We start from the raw sequence: 21,375 nt of genomic DNA on the forward strand, positions 1-21,375 counted from the left end.
CTTTCTCTCTCCCTCTGACTTATTTCACTCAGCATGATAGATTCCACGTACATCCATGTATGGGAAAATTTCATGACTTTATCTCTCCTGATACCTGTATCATATTCCATTGTGTATATGTACCACAGTTTCTTTAGCCTTTTAGGTGCATCTTGGTTGTTTCCAGAGTCTGGCTATTATAAATAGCGCTGCAATGAATATAGGTGTGAGAAAGGGATTTTTGTATTGTATTTTTGTGTTCCTCGGGTTATTCCTAGAGGGGGTATAGCTGGGATCGTATAGGAGCGTCGATTCCTGTTTCTGGAGGAATCTCCATATCGCTTTCCACAAGTGGTTGAACCAGACGGCATTCCCACCAGCAGTGGATAAGATTCCTTTCGCTCCACATCCCCTCAGCACTGCTTGTTCTCAGCTCTTTGTGGATGTGTGCCAAGCTCTGTGGCGTGAGTGTAGTAGCCTCATAGTAGTTTTGATTGGATAAGAGGTTTCCTTTAACTGTCAACTCTATATCCATTCCTGCTACTTTCTTCATTGATTCCACTATTTCGTCGTAGTGCTCGGGCCTGTTCGGCCGAGTTCGCCTGTACGCCAGATCCTCCCGATCCTCCAGAGCGGCGGCCGGCTCCAGAGGGTCTGCGCGACGGGATGGAAGCGGATAGATGTCTCCTGTCTCCCGACTTCTTCGCTCTCAGCCTCTTCGCTCCCGCGTCCGGGCAGCCTGGGAGGGAGAAGACTCTTTACTTCCTCGTGGCAGTAGGAACTTCCTTTCGTGCCTTCCAGCTTGAATCACACAATATCACCACTTTCTGGGAGCAGTGTCCTCGGGTTCAGAGAGGGGATGGGAGGTGTCAGCGAATTTATTCCAAGTTTTCTAGAGGCAAAAGGAGACCCAGGTGCATTCCCCTTCTTGCAAGCCTGCCCTGGGTTTTCGTGATGTCATCCATTCATCATTGTGAGCTGATTGGCAGTACCAGGTCTTGGCCAACTTGCCCAGGGTCAGAAGGGAAGAGAGAGATCCCAGGACAAAAGCTGCAGTCGGCCCCTGAGTATGTGCAGACATGTTATCATCAGTTCCACCAAGACAGACGTGGCTGAAATTGAAGAAGACAGTGAAAGTCACAAGATCCTATCCAATCTTCCCTTCCCTGAATGCCTGGGAAGAATTCAGGAGCCTCTTATCTGCAGATGGGGAGCCAAACCCTGGAGTAAGCCTGGGTGTGGAGGAAGGACTGCTCTGCCAGATACTGCACTCACCAGAATTCAACCTATTTCCTGACTCAGTGGTGTTCGAAAGCAACTTTGTCCAGGTAGCCTAGTCTTTATTCAGAAGGGAACTCCTTCATAGTCCTTCTAACTCTGCTCCCAAGATGTGATAGTGCCTGTTCATTCTGGGCCTGGGCCCATCTACTCCGCCTTTTGCCAGCTCCTGACTGCACAGACTCGTGACTTCCCACCCCCACAGTGGCACAGAGGTTGGGATACTCAGCTCAGAGTGAAGGGCTTGAGTATTCCAAATTCTCGTGTTCAGGCTCCAACCCACTAGAAGCAATAAGGAAGTAGGTCTTTGGGGGGTTAGGAAGGGCAATGCTGGTTGGTCAAAGGACTGGAGTGAATGTGGTGGGAAGAGGCCAGGGTTTACAGGGCATCCTCCACTTTCTGATGCACATGCCAAGGCACCCTGGGTCCTGGAATGAGAAAAGGGGACTGAGGTAACTGGAGGGTCACATACTAATGCTGACGGTAGGACAGGCTTCATGCATTTTGAGTTCCTTGCCCGACTTGCCTGGGGACAAAGGGCACCTAAAAGACACAGAACTTGGGATGTGGAAGGGTCCTGATAAAGCCAGGGGAGCTCCTGTATTGCAGTGCCTAATACCAGAAGGGATAAAAATGGGCCTTCTCATCATCAGCACCATCACTCCATTCATATAGCTTCAGAAAGCAGTTCCCAACAAATGATAGCTTTGCTCCCTCAATCCAGGGGGACTATTGTGCAATCCCTGAGGGATATTTTGGTTGTCAGAGTGGGATTGGGGGATTGCAAATGGTTCCCCTCAATTCACTGGCAGCTCCTTTCTCTTCAACCAAGAACCACCCAGTTTGCAATAAGTGGAGAAATTCCCCCTTATCAAAACAAGCTTGTGGGGGGGGGGGTTTCTCCCTGTGTCCATTTGCTGTTTTACAGGTGAAAAAAAGCAACAACTGGATTGACATCTACAAAGCCTCCTATACCCTGGCTCTTGGGGTGACTTCCTCTGTGCCCTGCCTGCCCCTGCCCAACATCCTCCTTATGGCTAGTGTCAGATGGCCCCAGGGGCAGAGCCAGACTTGGAACAGACCATCGACTGCCCCAAAAATCATCCTGAAGAGGTAAAGCCATGCACATGGGGACAAAGAACAAAGGGTGAGGAAGGAAGCAAAGCTGAACTCGGTGTCTAAACTCAGTGTCTAAACTTGGTGGAGGGAAGCAGAGAGTCATCATTGACCAAGACACTAGAGCTGCTACTTAACACAAGATGGGGTGGAGGAGGTGCTGGAAGCTTTCAGGCAGAGTGAGGATTGGAAGAAGTCTGTTCTCCTTAGTATGCAACTAGCTAGATAAAGATATTTTTCTCTTTATTTCTTTTTGGTGGGAGGCCCACATCCAGAAATACTCATGCTCAGGGCTCACTCCTGGTTCTTACTCCTGAAATCATAGTTATCATCGTTATGTGCTTAAGGGTGGTGGTGGTGGTGGTGGACTATATAGGATGCTGGGAATAAAATCCAGATCAGCTGTGTGCAGGGCAAGCACCCTACCTGGTGTACTATCACTCCAGCCCTGCTCTTCTTTGGTTCCCAAGTTAAATGCTACCCATTTCTTGGCTCACTAAATAATCTCTAGATAAGCCCCAACATTAGGAAAGCCATCATTTTTCTGTGTCCTTGAGGATGGACCTTGTCATTATGTACCAAGACAACATACAACATGAGAGCCCAGCCTGGCTGTTTGGGGCCAAACAGTCAACCCCAAAGCTAACTCCTCCTATGGATGCCCTTTAAGAAGAGGAACTGAGGCAGCAAAGTGAAGGGATGGACCAGCTAATTGAGGCAGGATAGGGGTTGTCCCTTTGTGTTTTCCTGAAAGAAAAGGAAAAACTTTGTGAACCTTACCTTGCAGCAGGATTCAGGTAAAACCAACAGGAGAATCCAGGCAGGATAGATGAGGGTGAAAATGAAGATTCCAGAATTGAGAATTCCAGGGCTTATGGCACTTGCCTTGAACCAACTCCAATTCGATCCCTGGTTCAAACCACATGTTGGCTGGAATACTGCTGGAGTGAACCCTGAGTAGAGTTAAGAGTAGCTCCCTGACCAGCTCTTGCCAGGTATAGGGTTTGGGAAAGCCCCGTATCAGAGCTTTTCTCCCTACCCTGGGGAGTGCTGGGAGGCTTGGTAGGCCCCCAGCCGTCCTTGTCTTTTTCCCCTGACTCTAGGCCTTCCCTGCGTGTCAGCTCAGATGGCCAGAAGTGGGTTCAGGTAGACACTTAGTGGTCCTCAGGTTATCCCCTCCCTCCGTACTCCAGGGGGGAGGTGCATGGGGAGGAGGGCGGGCAGACATCTGGCTTCCGATTTCGTCCTTGATTCTGGAGACCAGCTCTTGCCAGGTATAGGGTTTTTCTCCCCTGGACTTCAGTCTTTCCCTGGGCACTGGTCTAGGTGGACTCTATAGGGGTCAACAGGCTTTCCCCCTATCTCTCCCTACACTAATGGGAATGCGCTCTGGGAGGAGGGCAGGCTGTTCTAGCACTGGTTTATGTTGGGACAGTCAGTGGAAATTTTTTCTCTTTGTTTTCATATTGATAGTATTGTGTGCATATATTCTGTATATCCATAATATCCATCTTGTATTGGGACCTTGATACTGCCCTACAAAGCTCATTTCTAATATTTTACTGCCTCAGTCCCTACCCTTACTTCCCCCCATCCTCCCATGTAGGTGCAGCTAATGACATGAAGCTCACCACATAGAATGTTAAGTGCAGTTAGAGAAATAACTATTGGGGCCAGGAAGGTGGTGCTAGAGGTAAGGTGTCTGCCTTGCAAGCGCTAGCGTAGGACCAACGGGACCGCGGTTCGATCCCCCGGTGTCCCATATGGTCCCCCCAAGCCAGGGGCGATTTCTGAGCGCATAACCAGGAGTAACCCCTGAGCGTCAAATGGGTGTGGCCCAAAAACCAAAAAAAATAAAAAAATAAAGAGAAATAACTACACTGAAAACTATCATAACAATGTGAATGAATGAGGGAAAAAGAAAGCCTGTCTCTAGTACAGGTTTTTTTTGGTGGGGGAGTAGGTAGATTTGGGAAATTGGTGGTGGGAATCCTGCACTGGTGAAGGGGGGTGTTCTTTACATGACTGTAATCATACAAGTACAATTATATTTGTAATCACGGTGTTTCAATAAAGATAATTAAAAAAATTAAAAAAAAAAGAGTAGCTCCCTGAGCTCTTTTGAAGTGGCCTCAACCCCATATATCCCAACACTTACCCCAAAAAATTAATTTGGGCATATTTCCCAAACTTACAAATCTGGGTTTAGGGGGACACAGATGTCTCCAGGTGTCTGCATTTTATTTCATTCTCAGAGTCATGCAATGCCAAGGTCTAAAAATCTAGGGTACCCAACATGCAAAGCATGTGTTTCAGCCAGCTAAATGTTCCCTCCAGCCCAGATCCAGATCCAGTTCCAGATCCAGCAGTGGGATCTGTAATTGAAACAAACTCCCTGGGTAAATCCTGTTTCCCAATGCCCAAAGCCTCAGATCTGAAGGAAATACCAATTTCAGCACCCTGGGGGAGGTGGGCTGAGAATCTTGGCTGTCATTGTTGTCCCATTCTGCCTGCAGAATTCTCCCACTGAAGTTTGTGGAGCTTCAGGTGTGTGACCGGTTGCACCGTGTCCTGCAGCTGAGAACCATCACCGAGAAGATCTACTACTTGAAGTTGCACCCAGACCATCCTGATGCCGTCTTCCACTTCTGGAACCGCCTGGTGCAGATTCTGCATCAGGGTCTGTCTATCACCACCAAAGATCCGAGTATTCTTGTCACTCACTGTCTGGTACCCAGGAATAGCTGTAGCCCTTCGGGAGTCTCACAGGTAAGTGGGCAGGATGACCACATCCAGCCAAAGGCCAGAGCTGAGCTGTTTGGGATCTGGGTGAGTTGGTATGTGGCCACATGGAGAAGGGTTCCTAGCCCTAGTCAGTTTTACTGAGGTTGGGGAACATGTGCCCATTCTGTGCTCAGCATAGTCAGGAAGTGTGGAGAGCCATGCATTTATCACAATTTAGTTTGGGAAGTTTTTGTGGGGAGGGGCATACGGGTGGTGCTCTAAGGCTATTTCTGGTCCTCTACCTAGGAGCAGCCCCTGGTGATGCCCAGGGGCTAGGAACTCAAAAAAGTGCAAGCAGCATGCAAGCCAACTATCTTACCTCCCATACGATCTCTTTGGCCCTAAAATAGTTTTTATCAAGACAGACAATAATAATGTTGGTGAGGACATACAGAGAATGGATCCCCTGGGGGAAGTTAAACTATGTAGCTACTTTGGAAAAGTTTGCCAGTTTCTGATAAGCTTTGGAATGACCCATCAATTGCATTCCTGAATGTGCCCAGGCAAATAAAAGAATTGTCTATGCAAAAACGTGTAGACAAATTCATAGCAGTATCATTATTCATAAGAATTCCAAACTGGAGGCCCGGAGAGATAGCACAGTGGCGTTTGCCTTGCAAGCAGCCGATCCAGGACCTAAGGTGGTTGGTTTGAATCCCGGTGTCCCATATGGTCCCCTGTGCCTGCCAGGAGCTATTTCTGAGCAGACAGCCAGGAGTAACCCCTGAGCAATGCCAGGTGTGGCCCAAAAACCAAAAAAAAAAAAAAAAAATTCCAAACTGGAAATAGTCTCAATGCCCAGCAATTGAATGATTAACAAAATGTAGTATGTTCATGGTGATAGTAGAATATTATTTAGCTATGAAAATATGTGATTGGGACTAGTAACAGATGTAACCAAATATTAAAGCACTTGCTTTGTTGTTATTGTTGTTGTGGTTTTGTGGGTGGTTCATACCTAGTAGTGCTCAGGAGATACTCCTGGCTCTGCACTAGAAATCATTCCTGGTGGTACACAAGGTAGCATATGGGATGCCAGGAATTGAACCTGCGTCAACTGCAAGGCAAGAACTATACCTTTTGTACCACCTCCCCAGCCCCAGAATAAAGACAAGAGTAAGCCCTGATCATTGCAAAGTGTATCTCTACCCCAAGGTCCCCCATAAGAAAATGTATACATCTATTTGGAAATATTGGCCATTTTGATAATGTAGGATTTGGGGGGGGGGTGTGGGTTTTTTCCTATTTTGGTTTTTGGTTTTTGGGCCACCCCTGATGATGCTCTTGGCCATGCACTCAGAAATCGCTCCTGGCTCTGGGGACCATATCATACTGGGGATCGAACCCAGGTTTGTCCTAGGTCAGCCACATGCAAGGCAAATGCCCTACCACTGTGCTATCTGAGCAATAATGTAGTTTTGTTTAACAGAGTATCTCCAAATATCTAGATCTTTTAAAATATTCCCTTGGGGCCGGAGAGATAGTACATCGGTAGGGCATTTTGCCTTCCACTCAGCCTATTTAAGATGGATGGTGGTTCAAATCCCAGCATCCCATATGGTCCCCCGAGCCTGCCAGGAGTAACTCCTGAGTGCCACCGAGTGTGACCCCCCCAAAAAAAAATCCCATAGCAAAATTATATAATTACAGTACTGTATATAAGTTCTGTACTTATTTTGTTAAATTGTATATATATATATATACATGTATATATAAATATAGTTAGTATGTGGAGCAAGATAGTTTTTATTGAAACTTAGAAAGATATGAGATGAAAGAGACAGTAGTATGTGTTCAAGGAAGAACATGAACTTGAAGACTAAACCTATTTCTAAATATTTTATTGTTGATACAATAGTAAATGCAACTGCATTTTCTTAACTTCATATTTATATATTTGATAGTTTAAATATTGTTATATTAAGCTTGTCTGTTTTATAGATTCATTGGGATTTTTCCTACATACATGACCAAATTTATCAGTAAAGATAATTTTACTCTATTTTCATCTGGATCTATTTGCTTTGGCTTTGTTTGGGGGCCATACCCTGCTGTGTTTAGCGCTTACCTCAGGCCCTGCAAACAGTCCTTGGGGGGACTCTAGGTCGTACACAGGTGAATAAACCCATTTTGGCCACATGCAAGGCAAGTACCCTACCTGCTGTAGTATCCCTCTAAACCATTCTTTATAACCTTTCTCATTGACTAGAATCTTTAATAAAATGTTTAATAGATATGGCAAACATACAACCTTGCCATGTTCTCAATCTTAGAAAAAAATAGCCTTTTATTGAGTCTGATGGAATACTTGTAGATGCCTTTTATAATTTTTTTCTTTCTTTTTATTTTTATTTATTTATATTTGGCTACACTTGATGGTGCTCAGGGGTTACCCCTGGCTCTGCACTCAGAAATCACTCCTGGCAGTGCTCAGAAGACTGTATCGGATGTTGGGGATCAAACCTGAGTTTTATCAAGACAAAAGCCCTACCTACTGTACTGTCACTCGGGCCCCTAGTCTGTAGTTTTTCTTTCTTTCTTTCTTTTCTTCTTTCTTTCTTTCTTCTTTTCTTTTTCTTTCTCTTTCTTTCTTCTTTCTTTCTTTCTTCTTTCTTTCTTCTTCTTTCTTTCTTTCTTTCTTTCTTTCTTTCTTTCTTTCTTCTTTCTTTCTTTCTTTCTTTCTTCTTTCTTTCTTTCTTTCTTTCTTTCTTTCTTTCTTTCTTCTTTCTTTCTTTCTTTCTTTCTTTCTTCTTTCTTTCTTTCTTTCTTTCTTTCTTTCTTTCTTTCTTTCTTCTTTCTTTCTTTCTTTCTTCTTTCTTTCTTTCTTTCTTTCTTTCTTCTTTCTTTCTTTCTCTTTTCTTTCTTTCTTTCTTTCTTTCTTTCTTTTTTTTTTTTTTTTTTTTTGGTTTTTGGGCCACACCTGGCGGTGCTCAGGGGTTTCTCCTGGCTGTCTGCTCAGAAATAGCTCCTGGCAGGCACGGGGGACCATATGGGACACCGGGATTCAAACCAACCACCTTTGGTCCTGGACCAGCTGCTTGCAAGGCAAATGCCGCTGTGCTATCTCTCCAGACCCAAGTTTTTCTTGTGATAACTTTATAATATCCTGGCTTAGGAATCCATAGTGTTAACTTCACTGGATGATTAAAGTAGTGTTATCTCCTCTGTTTTGTCAATTCATAAAGAATGTTATTACCATTTCTTGACATATTTGGGATAATTTTCTAGTGAAGCCACTTGGGCCTTTTTATACCAAGCTAGAATTTGACTATTGTGAAACTAACCTACACTGTAGAGCCTAGACAGGCAGGAATCGAGCTATTATCTTCACTGCTGTATCATTTGAGCAAGTGAAGGAATGAATGAGTGTATGAATAAATATGAATAGCACACAGAACTGGAACATCTTTGGGCATCACATGTCAAAGGAAAAAATAATTTGGGGGATTCTCCCAAGAAGTGTTTAGGAGGCAGCTCAGGAGCCACTCCCAGGGGTGCTGGGGCCTCCATATCTACTCCTAACAGCACTGGCAGCCTTGTTAACGTTGGGGATCAAACTTCCTGGAACAGGCCAAGCATATCTCACTGCCTGCTGAGCTGTTTCTTCAGCCCCAAGAATGTAATTGTAACCCAGGTCTATAAATCAGTCATAAAGAGATTAAGAAAATGCGTTTTCTGGGGCCAGAGTAATAACACAGTGACAGGGTGATTCGATCCCTGGCATCCCATATGCTTCTCTGAGCCTGCCAGGAGCTATTTCTGAGCACAGAGCCAAAAATAACTCCTGAGTACAGCCGGGTGTGGCCCCAAACCCAAAAACAAACAAACAAACAAAAAGGCATTTTTTTGGGTCAGAGCAATAGCAATAGCATAGCAGGTGCCTGGCATCTCATATGGTCTCTGAGCCTGTCAGGAGTAATTTTTGAGCACAGAGCCAGAAGTAAACCTGAGTTTGGACTCCAAAAAAAGTGGGGCCAGAGCAATAGCACACTGGTAGGACATTTATCTTGCACGCAGACGACCCGGGACAGATCTGGGTTCAATTCCTGGCATCCCATATGGTCTCCCGAGCCTGTCAGGATCGATTTCTGAGCACAGAACCAGGAGTAACTCGTGAGCACTGCTGAGTGTGGCCCTTCCACAAAATGCATTTTTTTTTTAATTTTCTTATCGGAATGACTTTTTTCTTTCTCTTCCCTCTCTTGTCTTTGTTACAGTGTGATAAGATTGGCACAGCGGGTTCCGGCACCGAGTTCACATCACCAGACCCAGGAATCTCCCTTCACGAGGTGGAACCATGCTGGGGATTGAAGCCTCATGCATGCAAGGCAGGCAACTCTACCATTGATCTACATCCCCATGCCCAAAGAATGACTCTTTCATACATTCATTATATCTCTACAATAACTGTAGCATCCACCCTTACATTTATGTTTAAAGACAAGCTGTATAGGCTTTGTTAAGAGGCTATTGCAGGGGCTGGAGTGGTGGCACAAGGCGTCTGCCTTGCTTGTGCTAGCCTAGGACGGACCACAGTTCAATTCCCTGGCGTCCCATATGGTCCCCCAAGCCAGGAGCAATTTCTGAATGCATATCCAAGAGTAACCCCTGAGCGTCACAGGGTGTGGTCCCAAAACAAAAGCAAAATAACAAACAAAAAGAGGCTATTTGCAGACATAGAATGAGTACAAAGTTGTAGAATATAATAAAAGATAGTATGGTAATAATATTCAGATATTGTAGAGATGAGGGCCAGGAGGACCAGTCCATAGTCAGAAGCTTGCCACAAAGGGGGAAGTGTAGTAGATTAAAGTGTTTTACATGATATCCCTTCAGTAACAATATTGCACACCATAGTGTCTAAAGGGGAATAAAGTTAGAGAGAAAAGGGAAATGTCTGCAGGTAGGAGAGAGGGCAGGGGAAGGGTTGGAGGGAAACTGGGGGACATTGGTCGTGGGAAATGTGCACTGTGAAGGGTGTTGTACACTATATGATGGAAACTTAACATAAATAACTTAGTAACTGTGGAAGAAAGCAACTATTATGAACGGCATTGTAAACCATATGGTTTAAATAAAGTAAATTTTAAATTATTTATTTATTTTTGGTTTGGGGGCCACACCTGGTGATGCTGAGGGATTACTCCTGGCTATGCACTCGGAAATCGCTCCTGGCATACTGGGGATAGAACCCAGGTTAGTCCTGGGTCAAGTGCATGCAAGGCAATCACCCTAATGCTATGCTATCACTCCAGCCCCAAAGTAAAAAAAATTTTTTTTAAAAAGAGGCTATTCAACAACATATTAAGGGGCTGGAGAGATAGCATGGAGGTAGGGCATTTGCCTTGGATGCAGAAGGATGATGGTTAGAATCCTGGCATCCCATATGGTCCCCCAAGCCTCCCAGGAGCAATTTCTGAGTGTAGAGCTGAGGAGTAACCCCTGAGCGCTGCTGGGTGTGACACAAAACCAAAAACAAAACAAAAGAACATATTAAGACCTATTGGTCTTACCTATTGGTAAGAATGAGCATTCTATGCCTCAAGTATTCCATGCCAATATTATCCTTAGGGCATCAATGGATGTTTTTGATAATAAAAACATAAATATAATCTCCAAATGGTCTCTTAGAGCAATTAGCATGGCTGTCCAATGCAGTTAGAGTTTCAACACTTTATAGGATCTTGACTAGAATATTAGAAAAATGCAGAAGACCTGAAGGCTCCAACCACCTGGTTTGCTTTTTCTCTCCATCTAGTTAGTACAAAAGAAGTTTCAAGCCTCCCAACCTAGAAAGTGCTTCATGGAGCTGATGGCTAAGGGGAAAAGTGAGGCCATCTCTCAGATTTGTGCCAATTTACACCAGCAGAACCAGCTCAGGTATATGACTTACATCAATCCTTCTATGTAACCCGGATGTCTTGACCTATGAGATCAAAATGAAGTCACTTGATGAATGAATCTATTTATCAAATACCGATTAAAGAAAATACTGCCACTCAGTATCCAGTCTTGATCCAAGGATCAAGGTCAGGGCCATATTTTCATAATTTCTTTGCCCTGTTCTCCTCTGCAGATAAGCATACCAGACTTGTCTCTGGAAACAAATTTCATTTAAAAATTTAAATGGGGGTGGGGCAGAGAGATAGCATAGAGGTAAGACTCTTGCCTTGCATGCAGAAGGTTGGTGGTTCAAATCCTTGCATCCCATATGATCTCCCGAGTCTGCCAGGGGCGATTTCTGAGTGTAGAGCCAGTAGTAACTCCTGAGCACTACCGGGTGTGACCCAAAAACCATAAATTTTTTTAATTGGGGGGGGGCGGCTAAAGCAATAGTACAATAGGTAGAGTGTTGGCTTTGCATGATGGCAAACCTGGGTTTCATCCCATATAATTTCTAAACACCACCAGGAGTGATTCCTGAGTACAGAGCCAGGAGGAAGCCCTGAGCACCTCTTAGTACTGTCCAAAAACAAACAAAATATTCAAAGTAACTTTAATCAAAAGTTAGTTAACATTGATGGGAAAGTGAACCCACTTTTGAACCCAAATCAGTTCTCTAGTCCTGCAGGGAAATCACTAAAACATAATAGCAAATATTGTATACTCTTTGACTCTAAAAACCTGTTCAACAGGGGCCGGAGAGATAGCATGGAGGTAAGGCGTTTGCCTTTCATGCAGAAGGTCATCAGTTCAAATCCCTGCATCCCATATGGTCCCCCATGCCTTCCAGGAGCAATTTCTGAGCATGGAGCCAGGAATAACCCCTGAGCTCTGCCGGGTGTGATCCAAAAACCACACACAAAAAAAAAAAAAAAAAAAAAAAAAAAAAAAAAACCTGTTCAACTGGCTTCTGTTTGGCCTGTATGTGGCTTTAGGACTTGTTTTTGCTTTTACAGAACACTCAACAATGCTTAGAGGTTATTCTTGGCCATATGGGATGCTGGTAACTGAACCCAGGTTGGCTGCATGCAAAGCAAGAATCTTACCTGCTTTGCTAATATTCTGGCCTAGTGTGGAGGTGCTAGTAGTGGTATTAGTGGTGATGGTTTTCGTCTATTCTAGAAAGATCCATGAACAGGCCTTTCTTCTGCATGTCTAAGAAACTGTCCATACCAATATAAATAGGTTAGGGGTAAGTTTTAAGACTGACTGATGAGATAATAACAGTTGAGAGCACTTAAACTAGGGTAAGACTAACCAGAGAGCAACAATAAAGCAGGACTGGGTCATAGTGAACTTGATTTGTAGTTTAAAAAGAAAAGAAAAAAAAGAAAAAGAAAAGCAAGAACGCAAATCAATTAATATTTGTCACCAGATGATGGAAGCAAGATGCCAAAGATTTTTGTTCCAATGGGAGCCAACAGTTCTCAGAGAGAGAGAGAGAGAGAACAGTAATAAATGAAATTTTCTCTTATTCAGAACCAGCAAAAAACAGGTAGGGTGGGGTGGGGGTAGAAGAATCATGTAGAATCAGGTCCAAGTCACTGTGCCAACAGTTGCTTAGATTTTCTGAATTCCCATTTTCAGTGGTCTGAGCTAGAAATTATGATAGTGCTAAACATATCCAGAAAGTATCAAGATTAGATGGAAGCTTGTGTGCATCTGCTACCCTCGATGATTTTTAATAGATTGGATAAGGAAATACTCCCCAAATACTAACTCTAGGGGTCAGAGAGGCAGTACAGTAGGTACTATCTTACAAGCAGCAAACCCAGCATCCCACATGGTCCCCTGAACCCAACTAAAAACAAAACAAAACAAAACAAAAAATAAATGTTAGCTAATATTAATGAAAATTTGGGCAGCAAATACAAAAGTTGGCTTGTTCTCTTTCTTTTTCACCCACACCTAGCAGTGTTCAGGCTTACTCCTAGCTATGCACTCACAAATCAATTTTGGTGAGTTCAGGGAACTATATGGAGTGCTGGGGATCAAACCCAGTGGGTTGCATATAAATCAAGCATCCTACCCACTGTACTATTTCTCTGAGCTCAGTACAAAAGATTTCTTTGCTTGTTTCAAATAGGGGTTGGGAGGCACACCTGGCAATGCTCAGTGGTTATTCCTGGCTCCTTACTCAGGAATTACTCCTGGCTGACTTGGGGGAACCATATGGAATGCCGAAGATAAAAATCAGGTCAGCTGTGTGCAAGGCAATTGTCCTACTTTCTGTACTATTGCTTTGCCCCACCTGCCCAGAACAAAAGTTTTAACAAAAGAAATATGCTTATAATATCTTTTTTTTTTGTTTGTTTTTGGGCCACACCCGGCATTGCTCAGGGGTTACTTCTGGCTGTCTGCTCAGAAATAGCTCCTGGCAGGCACAGGGGACCATATGGGACACCGGGATTCAAACCAACCACCTTTGGTCCTGGATCGGCTGCTTGCAAGGCAAACGCCGCTATGCTATCTCTCCGGGCTCTGCTTATGGCTTCTTGATGTTAAAGAATGTATACTGGGGTTGTCATTCAGTATGTCACAGAGATTTGTAATGAGGAAATTTCTGGGTAAGAAGTCACATAGCTAAATGAAAGAGAACCTGGACTCTTTTTATGTTGTCCCCCCAAAAAAACAGAATTTAATTCTTAAAAGTCAAGTGTTTGTTTGCTTGGAGTGGAGCAACATTTTGCTATGCTTAGTAATTACTCCTGGCTCTGCACTCAGGAATCACTACTGGTGGTGCTTCGGGGACCATCTGGGATGCTGGGAATAGAACCCAGGTTGGCCACATATAAGGCAAACACCCTACCTGCTGTATTATCTCTCTAGCCTCAATAGTCAAATATTATGAAGTAAAGTTTTGCGTTAAAACTTGTACTCATGGGCCCAGAGAGATAGTACAGCGGCGTTTGCCTTGCAAGCAGCCGATCCAGGACCTAAGGTGGTTGGTTCGAATCCCGGTGTCCCATATGGTCCCCCGTGCCTGCCAGGAGCTATGTCTGAGCAGAAGCCAGGAGTAACCCCTGAGCACCGCTGGGTGTGGCCCAAAAACCAAAAACCAAAACCAAACCAAACCAAAACAACAACAACAACAACAACAACAAAAATAAAACAAAAAAACTTGTACTCCCAGGGGCCAGAGTAGTGGCACAAGTGTTTGCCTTGCACCCGCTAACCTATGATGGACTGCGGTTTGATCCTCTGGTGTCCCATTTGGTCCCCTAAGCCAGGAGAGATTTCTGAGTGCATAGCCAGGAGTAACCCCTGAGTGTCACTAGGTTTGACCCAAAAAGAAAAAAAATTGTACTCTTTAGCTATTTCAAGACTTTATTTTATGTTCACTAGACATAGTTTAGTCATATGACCATATCTTATTGCAAGAAAGTCTGGGAAGTGCAATAACTATTCCATGCAGAGGAAAGAAAAGGATACTAGAGTCCTGCTGGTAATCTCTAAAATAGATTTTGTAACTTTTGCAAACTTGGAACATTTTCAGAGGCTGGAGAACAGTCTGGAAGAGAAGCCAGCAGTAGCCAGATAAAGGGGGAGGAAATTCGTGTAGGCCAAGAAACATAAGGCAAAGACTTAGGCCTCAGGACAGGAAAGAGAAATCAACTGGATGAGTGCATGATTTGCATGCAGGGGGCCCAGGTCTAATCTCCAGCACTGCATGGTCCCCACATACTATCCTAGCTAGGAGTAGCCCTGAACACAGTTCACCCCTACCCAAAGAAGGACTAACATCACCCTGATCAGTCAAGAGAAAGGGAAGAAAGGGAAGAGAAAGGGAAGAGGGGTTGGTGGAAGAAGTATATGAGCAGAGTCTACTTATGGCATAGGCCATGGCAGGCAGGGCCTGGGCAACCAGGTGAAGGGATTTAGATTTTAAGTATAATGGGAGACATAGCAGAATTTTAAATAGTAAAGGGGCATGACCCAATTTACACTTTGCAAAGGTCACACTGACTGTAACAGTGACAGCTGATTGGAAGCAAGGGAGAGTAGGTGTGGAAAGACCAGCAGGAATCTATGGCAACCATGTCTGGGCTGTCACAGAACAAGAGATCAGAAGGATGCAGGAAATGGAAATTTCTGCCACACTGATGTCTCGGTAATTGCCTTGCAGAGACTTTTAGAGTATTTAGAGTATTTTTAGTCTCGTCTCTTCAATTTCCCCATATGAAGCCCTGAATGATGCATTTTCTCCTCACTTAGGCCAGTTCTCTTTCTGGTGGTGTTCATATCTGTTTTTGCAGACTAATAGCAACATACAACTCACAGCAAATAAGTGGCTGAAGCAGAGGCACAAATAAATAGGACCCTACCCACTTCTCAGCAAAATGGACCACCTGGGTTCTGCAATCCCCATCCAACTTCCGTCTGTCCTGTTTCTTTTTCCTGTGGTACTTTAATATTCATCATATCCTCTTAATAGCGCCACAGCTGGCTTCATTCATATTTATATATAACTCTAAAGTTTTGGTGTCTGGAGAAATTGTAAGTGGAGAGAAGATTGGCAATGAGTTTCATGCTGTACTCTTTTCCTTTTGTCTTTCATTTCCTTGATTCTGAAATGGCTTGGAGCTCCAGGAGTCACAAAAAGACCAAGACTGAAAAGGACAGACCAGGTAAGGAAGGCACAGGGCCCCAGGGGGCAGAGAAAATTCTGTTTTGCAGAGAAACTAAGTAGAGGACTAAGGCAAGCATACCCCCCCCCGACCCTCACACACACACACACACACACACACACACACACACACACACACACACACACACACACACACACACACACACACACCACCTCCCAATCCTGACAGGGCCCAAAGGTGACAGAGAAAATTCTGTTCTGCAGAGAAATTAAGTATATAGCCCCCGACCCTCACACACATACACACATACACACACACACACACACACACACACACACACACACACACACACACACATCACCTCCCAATCCTGACAAGGCCCAAAGGTGGCAGAGAAAATTCTGTTCTGCAGAGAAACTAAGTAGAGGACTAAGGCAAGCTCACCCACTCACCCACCCACCCACCACCACCACCCCACACCCCAGCTCCCAATCCCGACTTTCTCTGATCAGTCTTAACATTCTGCTTTCCTGCTTTGGTTTTAAATTTTTCTCTATACTGCTGAATCACAACAGTTAATTTGGCACCAACGTCAAGCTAACCTATAACTTCCTCTATTACCTTCTTTTTTTTTTTTCTATTTTCTTTCATTATTTCTTGTTTCCTTCCTTCCTTCTTTTTTTTTTGGGGGGGGGGGGAGTTTACGGGTCACACTCAGCTGCACTCAGGGGTTACTCCTGGGTCTATATTTAGAAGTCGCTTACTGCTGTGCTATCGCTCTGGCCCCTCCTCTCCCTCTCCTCTCCCTCTCCCTCTCCTCTCCTCTCCTCTCCTCTCCTCTCCTCTCCTCTCCTCTCCTCTCCTCTCCTCTCCTCTCCTCTCCTCTCCTCTCCTCTCCTCTCCTCTCCTCTCCTCTCCTCTCCTCTCCTCTGCCTCTCCTCTCCTTTGCCTCACCTCCTCTCCTCTCCCTCTCCTCTCCTCTGCCTCTCCTCTATTCTGCCTCTCCTCTCCTCTCCTCTCCTCTCCCTCTCCTCTCCTCTGCCTCTCCTCTATTCTGCCTCTCCTCTCCTCTCCTCTCCCTCTCCTCTCCTCTGCCTCACCTCTCCTCTCCTCTCCCTGTCCTCTCCTCTCCTCTCCCTCTCTTCTCCTCTGTCTCTCCTCACCTCTCCTCTCCCTTTCCCTCTCTTCTCCTCTCCCTCTCCTCTCTTCCCCTCTCCTCTCCTCTCCCTCTTCCTATCCTATCCTCTCCTCTTCTCTTCTCCTCTCCTCTCCTCTCCCCTCCCCTCCCCTCCACTCGCCTCTCTTCTCTCCTCCCCCCTCCCCTCCCCTCCCCTTGCCTCTCCTCTCTTCTTCTTTTCTTTCTCCTTTATCTCTCACTCTTTTCTGCCAACTGTGTTCAGGCCTTACTCTGAGCTCTGTGCTCAGTAATTACTGTGCTTGGGGTACCATACATGACACCAGGGATTAAACCCAGGTTGGCCACATCAAAGCATATACCCTAACCACTGTACTATCTCTCCAGCTCTATAATCTACCCTATTTATTTATTTGGTTTTTAGGCCACACCTGGTGATGCTCAGGGGTTACTCCTGGCTATGTGCTCATAAATTGCTCCTGGCTCAGGGGACCATATTCAGGAGCAGGGCCTCCTTGGGTCAGCCACATGCAAGGCAAATGTCCTACTGTTGTGTTTTCTGTAGGGCCCATCTGCCCATTTCTTTCTTTGAAATGTTGTTTCTCCTGAGTCTAAAAGATAGTATTGGTGTTTTTCATGCATGTGGCCAATACTGCATAAATCTCCAGCACTGCAGAGCACTGCCAGAATGATCCCTGAGCATAGAGCCAGGAGTAAGGTATGAGGAGAGAGAGAGAGAGAGAGAGAGAGAGAGAGAGAGAGAGAGAGAGAGAGAGAGACACAGAGACAGAGACAGAGAGACAGAGAGAGACAGAGACAGAGACAGAGAGACAGAGACAGAGAGACAGAGACAGAGACAGAGACAGACAGAGACAGAGAGACAGAGAGAGAAGAAATGTTTCTTCTTTGATTTAATTTTCACTCCCATAAATGCTCTTTTTGCCAAGACCCCCTCATCACCTTTTGCTTGGATAATCACAATGCTCTTCCTCTGGTTGGTTAATTCATTCAAAGCAAGAATAGACCACTTGGTAGGAAAAGCCAAACACTGTTGTGAGTTTTGGAACCACTCCAAAGTAAGACCTGCATCATTTGGAGGGTTTATAACTCAGAGTGGTCAGGTGGGCACATCCTGGGGGTAGGGTGTGCAGTCATGGAGGATGAAGGCAAATGGCTTGGCCAAAGGCAATGAGGCAGAAACTTTGGTGAGGATACAGGGAAGCGGGGATGAGGGGGCAGATTCGAAGAACAGCAGATTCAAGGAACAGATTCGAGGGCAGGTTCTAATATATCTCAATCCATTCAGTTTGATATGCATGACCCTATATGAGCATCCCCATATACCTCATCTTCTCAGGCTCTGCTGCTGCAGTCAAACCTAAGCAAGGGAAACATACTTTGGGAGTCCCCCCCACTCTTCCCCAATGTTCCTTCCACTCAAGATGCACCTTTCTATCCAGAGACACTTTCCAACACTTTCTAGGTGACAGACACCTTCCTTAGTCACAACCCCCCCATCTCCTCTCTCGTTTGACTTTGACATTTATTTCTTCAAACAATTCTAATTGTTATCCCTCAGAGTTATTTATAGCAGCAAAATTCAATGTAAGGATTCTTTAGGAGATCGATTGCACTGCACCACTAATAAATTGTTCCTCTACATTGGTTCATAACAAAGCCAAAATATTCTGTTGTGTTACACATCAAAAGGAGTTATATAGAAAAAAAAAGAAAGGAGTTATATAAATCCCTGGAGGGATTCTGCCAATTTGATCCAATCAGGGATACCTAGGGACTCAATTTTCTACAAGGGTTACAAGTAGGTAAAGCACCTGAGATTAATCACAGAGATTAAAAAAATGATTAACTTTTCTTTCAACTTTATTGTAAGTAAAATAACATCTGAGCTGACATTTTTTAGCACTGAGAGACAGAAGGGAGAGATAAGAATAGTATCAAGGAGAAAATCAAGGTTTCCACTGAGGCTTCATTTAATTGTTGCCCTGATGGAACACAGGTCAGGTGTTGCTTGCTCTGATTTTTCTGTAGAAGCTAAAAGTCTGGATGGTCATGTGACATACCATTTGCTCCATTTAAGAGGTGGCGCTAGAGGTTAGGTGCAAGCGCTAGCATAGGACGGACCACAGTTCGACCCCCAGCCCCCCCTTCCCATATGGTCCCCCAAGCCAGGAGCAATTTCTGAGCACAACGCCAGGAGTAACCTCTGAGCGTCAAAGGGGTGTGACCCAAAAACAAAAACAAAAACCATTTGCTCCATTTAAATAATTGGAATCTCAGTATAGGCCAATATTTTTTTTTTTTTTTTTTTTTTTTTTTTGGTTTTTTGGGCCACACCCTGTGACGCTCAGGGGTTACTCCTGGCTATGCGCTCAGAAGTTGCTCCTGGCTTCTTGGGGGACCATATGGGACGCCGGGGGATCGAACCGCGGTCCGTCCTAGGCTAGCGCAGGCAAAGCAGGCACCTTACCTCCAGCGCCACCGCCCGGCCCCAGTATAGGCCAATATTAATGGACAAACAAATCTCTAGACCAATCTCAGCGTGGCACCTACCAGTTCTCAACTCTGGTTGAGATGATAGGTTTGATGCTGAGTCATATTTATTATACCAATGCTTGGTTGTGTTATGTTACCAAATATTGCAAAGGTGATTTCTCTTCATTTTGGGGGGGGGGGCACATCTGACTCTGCTAAGCTTATTCCTGGCTTTCACTCAGAGATCACTCTTGGAAAAGCTCAGGGGACTTTAGGTAATACTGGAGATCGAACCCAGTGGGCTGTGTGCAAGACAAGTGACTGTATTATCTGGCCCTAATTTATTTCTATTTCTACACATTCAAACACACACAATGTATACCATTCCCCATAAGGTGAGGGCTTAATAAAAATAAAGACAAATTAAAATTTATTTTAGCACATGTGAGGGACAACTAGTATTTTAGAAGACTTGCAAGACATTTGGAATGAAAGGAACTACATACACCTCCTCCACTAAAGCTGCCCCTACATTGCTACATCAGTATGTCATCTTGGACTATGTCTCCCAGCTCTGCTATTTCTCCAGAGTTCAGCAAACTTCTCTCATTGAGAGAGAACTACATTTATCAAAAACCACATCCTGGTTTTGCCTTGCAAGCAGCTGACCCAGGACCTAAGGTGGTTGGTTCTAATCCTGGCGTCCCATATGGTCTCCCCATGCCTGCCAGGGGCTATTTCTGAGCAGATAGCCAGGAGTAAACCCTGAGCATTGCCGGGAGTGGCCCAAAAACCAAAAAAAAAAAAAAAATCACATCCCAAAGCTTCCCTCTTGGTTGACACTTCTGCTCCTCCCCTTTGGTGTGTACAGAGTGTCCTTTTGCAGCACTTATTAATCCTTTATGTCCCTTATGTGCCCACAGTCCCCATGGGATCTTGTTAAAAAGGTTAAAAAGCAACTTCTGACTCAGTGTGTCTAGTTGGTCAGAAATGTGTTTCTGACATTTCCCCAGACAATGTCTTAGAGGTTCTCATGTGAGACTGAGATATGGAATCACTAAAGTGAAATAGACTTAGAATAACTCTGGCTTCAAGTCATCTAGGTTCGAGACAATTGTAGCTTAATTAGCAGAATCATTTTAGTAAAGTCATACACCATCCCTCTCCAAGCTGTATTGGTTCACTCTCTGCCTCATGGTGCCCCCATTTCCTGGCAATAGCTGTGGATGCAGTTGTGGTGGTAACAAGGCCAGGCTACTGGCTCAGAAATCTTGCATTGCCTCCTTGTCAGCTGATCAGTGGTAAGTAACTTTACCTCTTGGAATATTGGGAGCAAGGTCATGCCAGGGAAAAGAGAAAAACTGCATGTAACTCTTTGGAACCATGCCTAACACCTAACAGGCAGCCAGATCTGTGTTGGCTGTCATCTGAGGGATCTGTGAATGAAAGTGCAAATGCCTTTCTTTGTAGGTCCTAAGAAAGATGGTTCTGATGAAGATAGCATCCCTTGCATCCATGACCTGAGCTGGAGGGATTCGTTCACCTACGGAGAGTGGGAAAGAGAGAACCCCTCTGGGCTACAATCCCTCTCCCTCCTCAGTACTCTGGCAACCTTCACAGGGCCACAGCTGGCTCCACTCATAGGTACGGTGAGGATGGGGTTCATCAGACCAGACTTGGCGCTCCCCGTCTCATGTAGAGGAGGGAGTGGAGAAGGGAACAGGCACAGCCAACCCTCAACCTCTTCTACTGTTTGACCAGCTCGTTTCCATTTGGGTTGAGTAAAACCTAAGTGTCTCACTTCCATGTCTGGTTCCATAGGAGCCAGAAGATTCTGCAAGTGACTTGAGGGATTGATCTAGAAAGACCTTGCAGCTATGTGAGAGCTGTCTTCTCTGCTGACTAGTCAGCAGAGGTTGTGCCAAAACCCCTTTGTGTTTATCCTTTGAGGAGGCAGAGAGAATGTTTTCTCTTCTCCTTTTTAGGGTTCTTGGGAGCCCCAGCCTCCTTCTAAAGAATAAGAGCTATGCTCAAAGAGGGTTGAGGAGGTCAAGCTTC

The 21,375-nt window shown here is 44.8% G+C and overlaps 1 protein-coding gene across 1 annotated transcript; it reads left to right on the forward strand.

Annotated features, from left to right (window-relative positions):
- The first annotated feature begins 1,058 nt into the window (after positions 1-1,058).
- Positions 1,059-21,331, forward strand: GARIN1B (golgi associated RAB2 interactor 1B). Its single transcript, XM_049781228.1, has 7 exons — positions 1,059-1,307; positions 2,186-2,370; positions 4,890-5,142; positions 10,916-11,037; positions 15,685-15,728; positions 20,788-20,961; positions 21,303-21,331. Exons 1-7 carry the CDS (start codon positions 1,059-1,061, stop codon positions 21,329-21,331), a joined length of 1,056 nt encoding a protein of 351 aa, XP_049637185.1.
- Positions 21,332-21,375: the final 44 nt, after the last annotated feature.

Source organism: Suncus etruscus, chromosome 1 (assembly GCF_024139225.1).
Source record: "Suncus etruscus isolate mSunEtr1 chromosome 1, mSunEtr1.pri.cur, whole genome shotgun sequence".
Lineage (NCBI taxonomy): Eukaryota > Metazoa > Chordata > Mammalia > Eulipotyphla > Soricidae > Suncus > Suncus etruscus.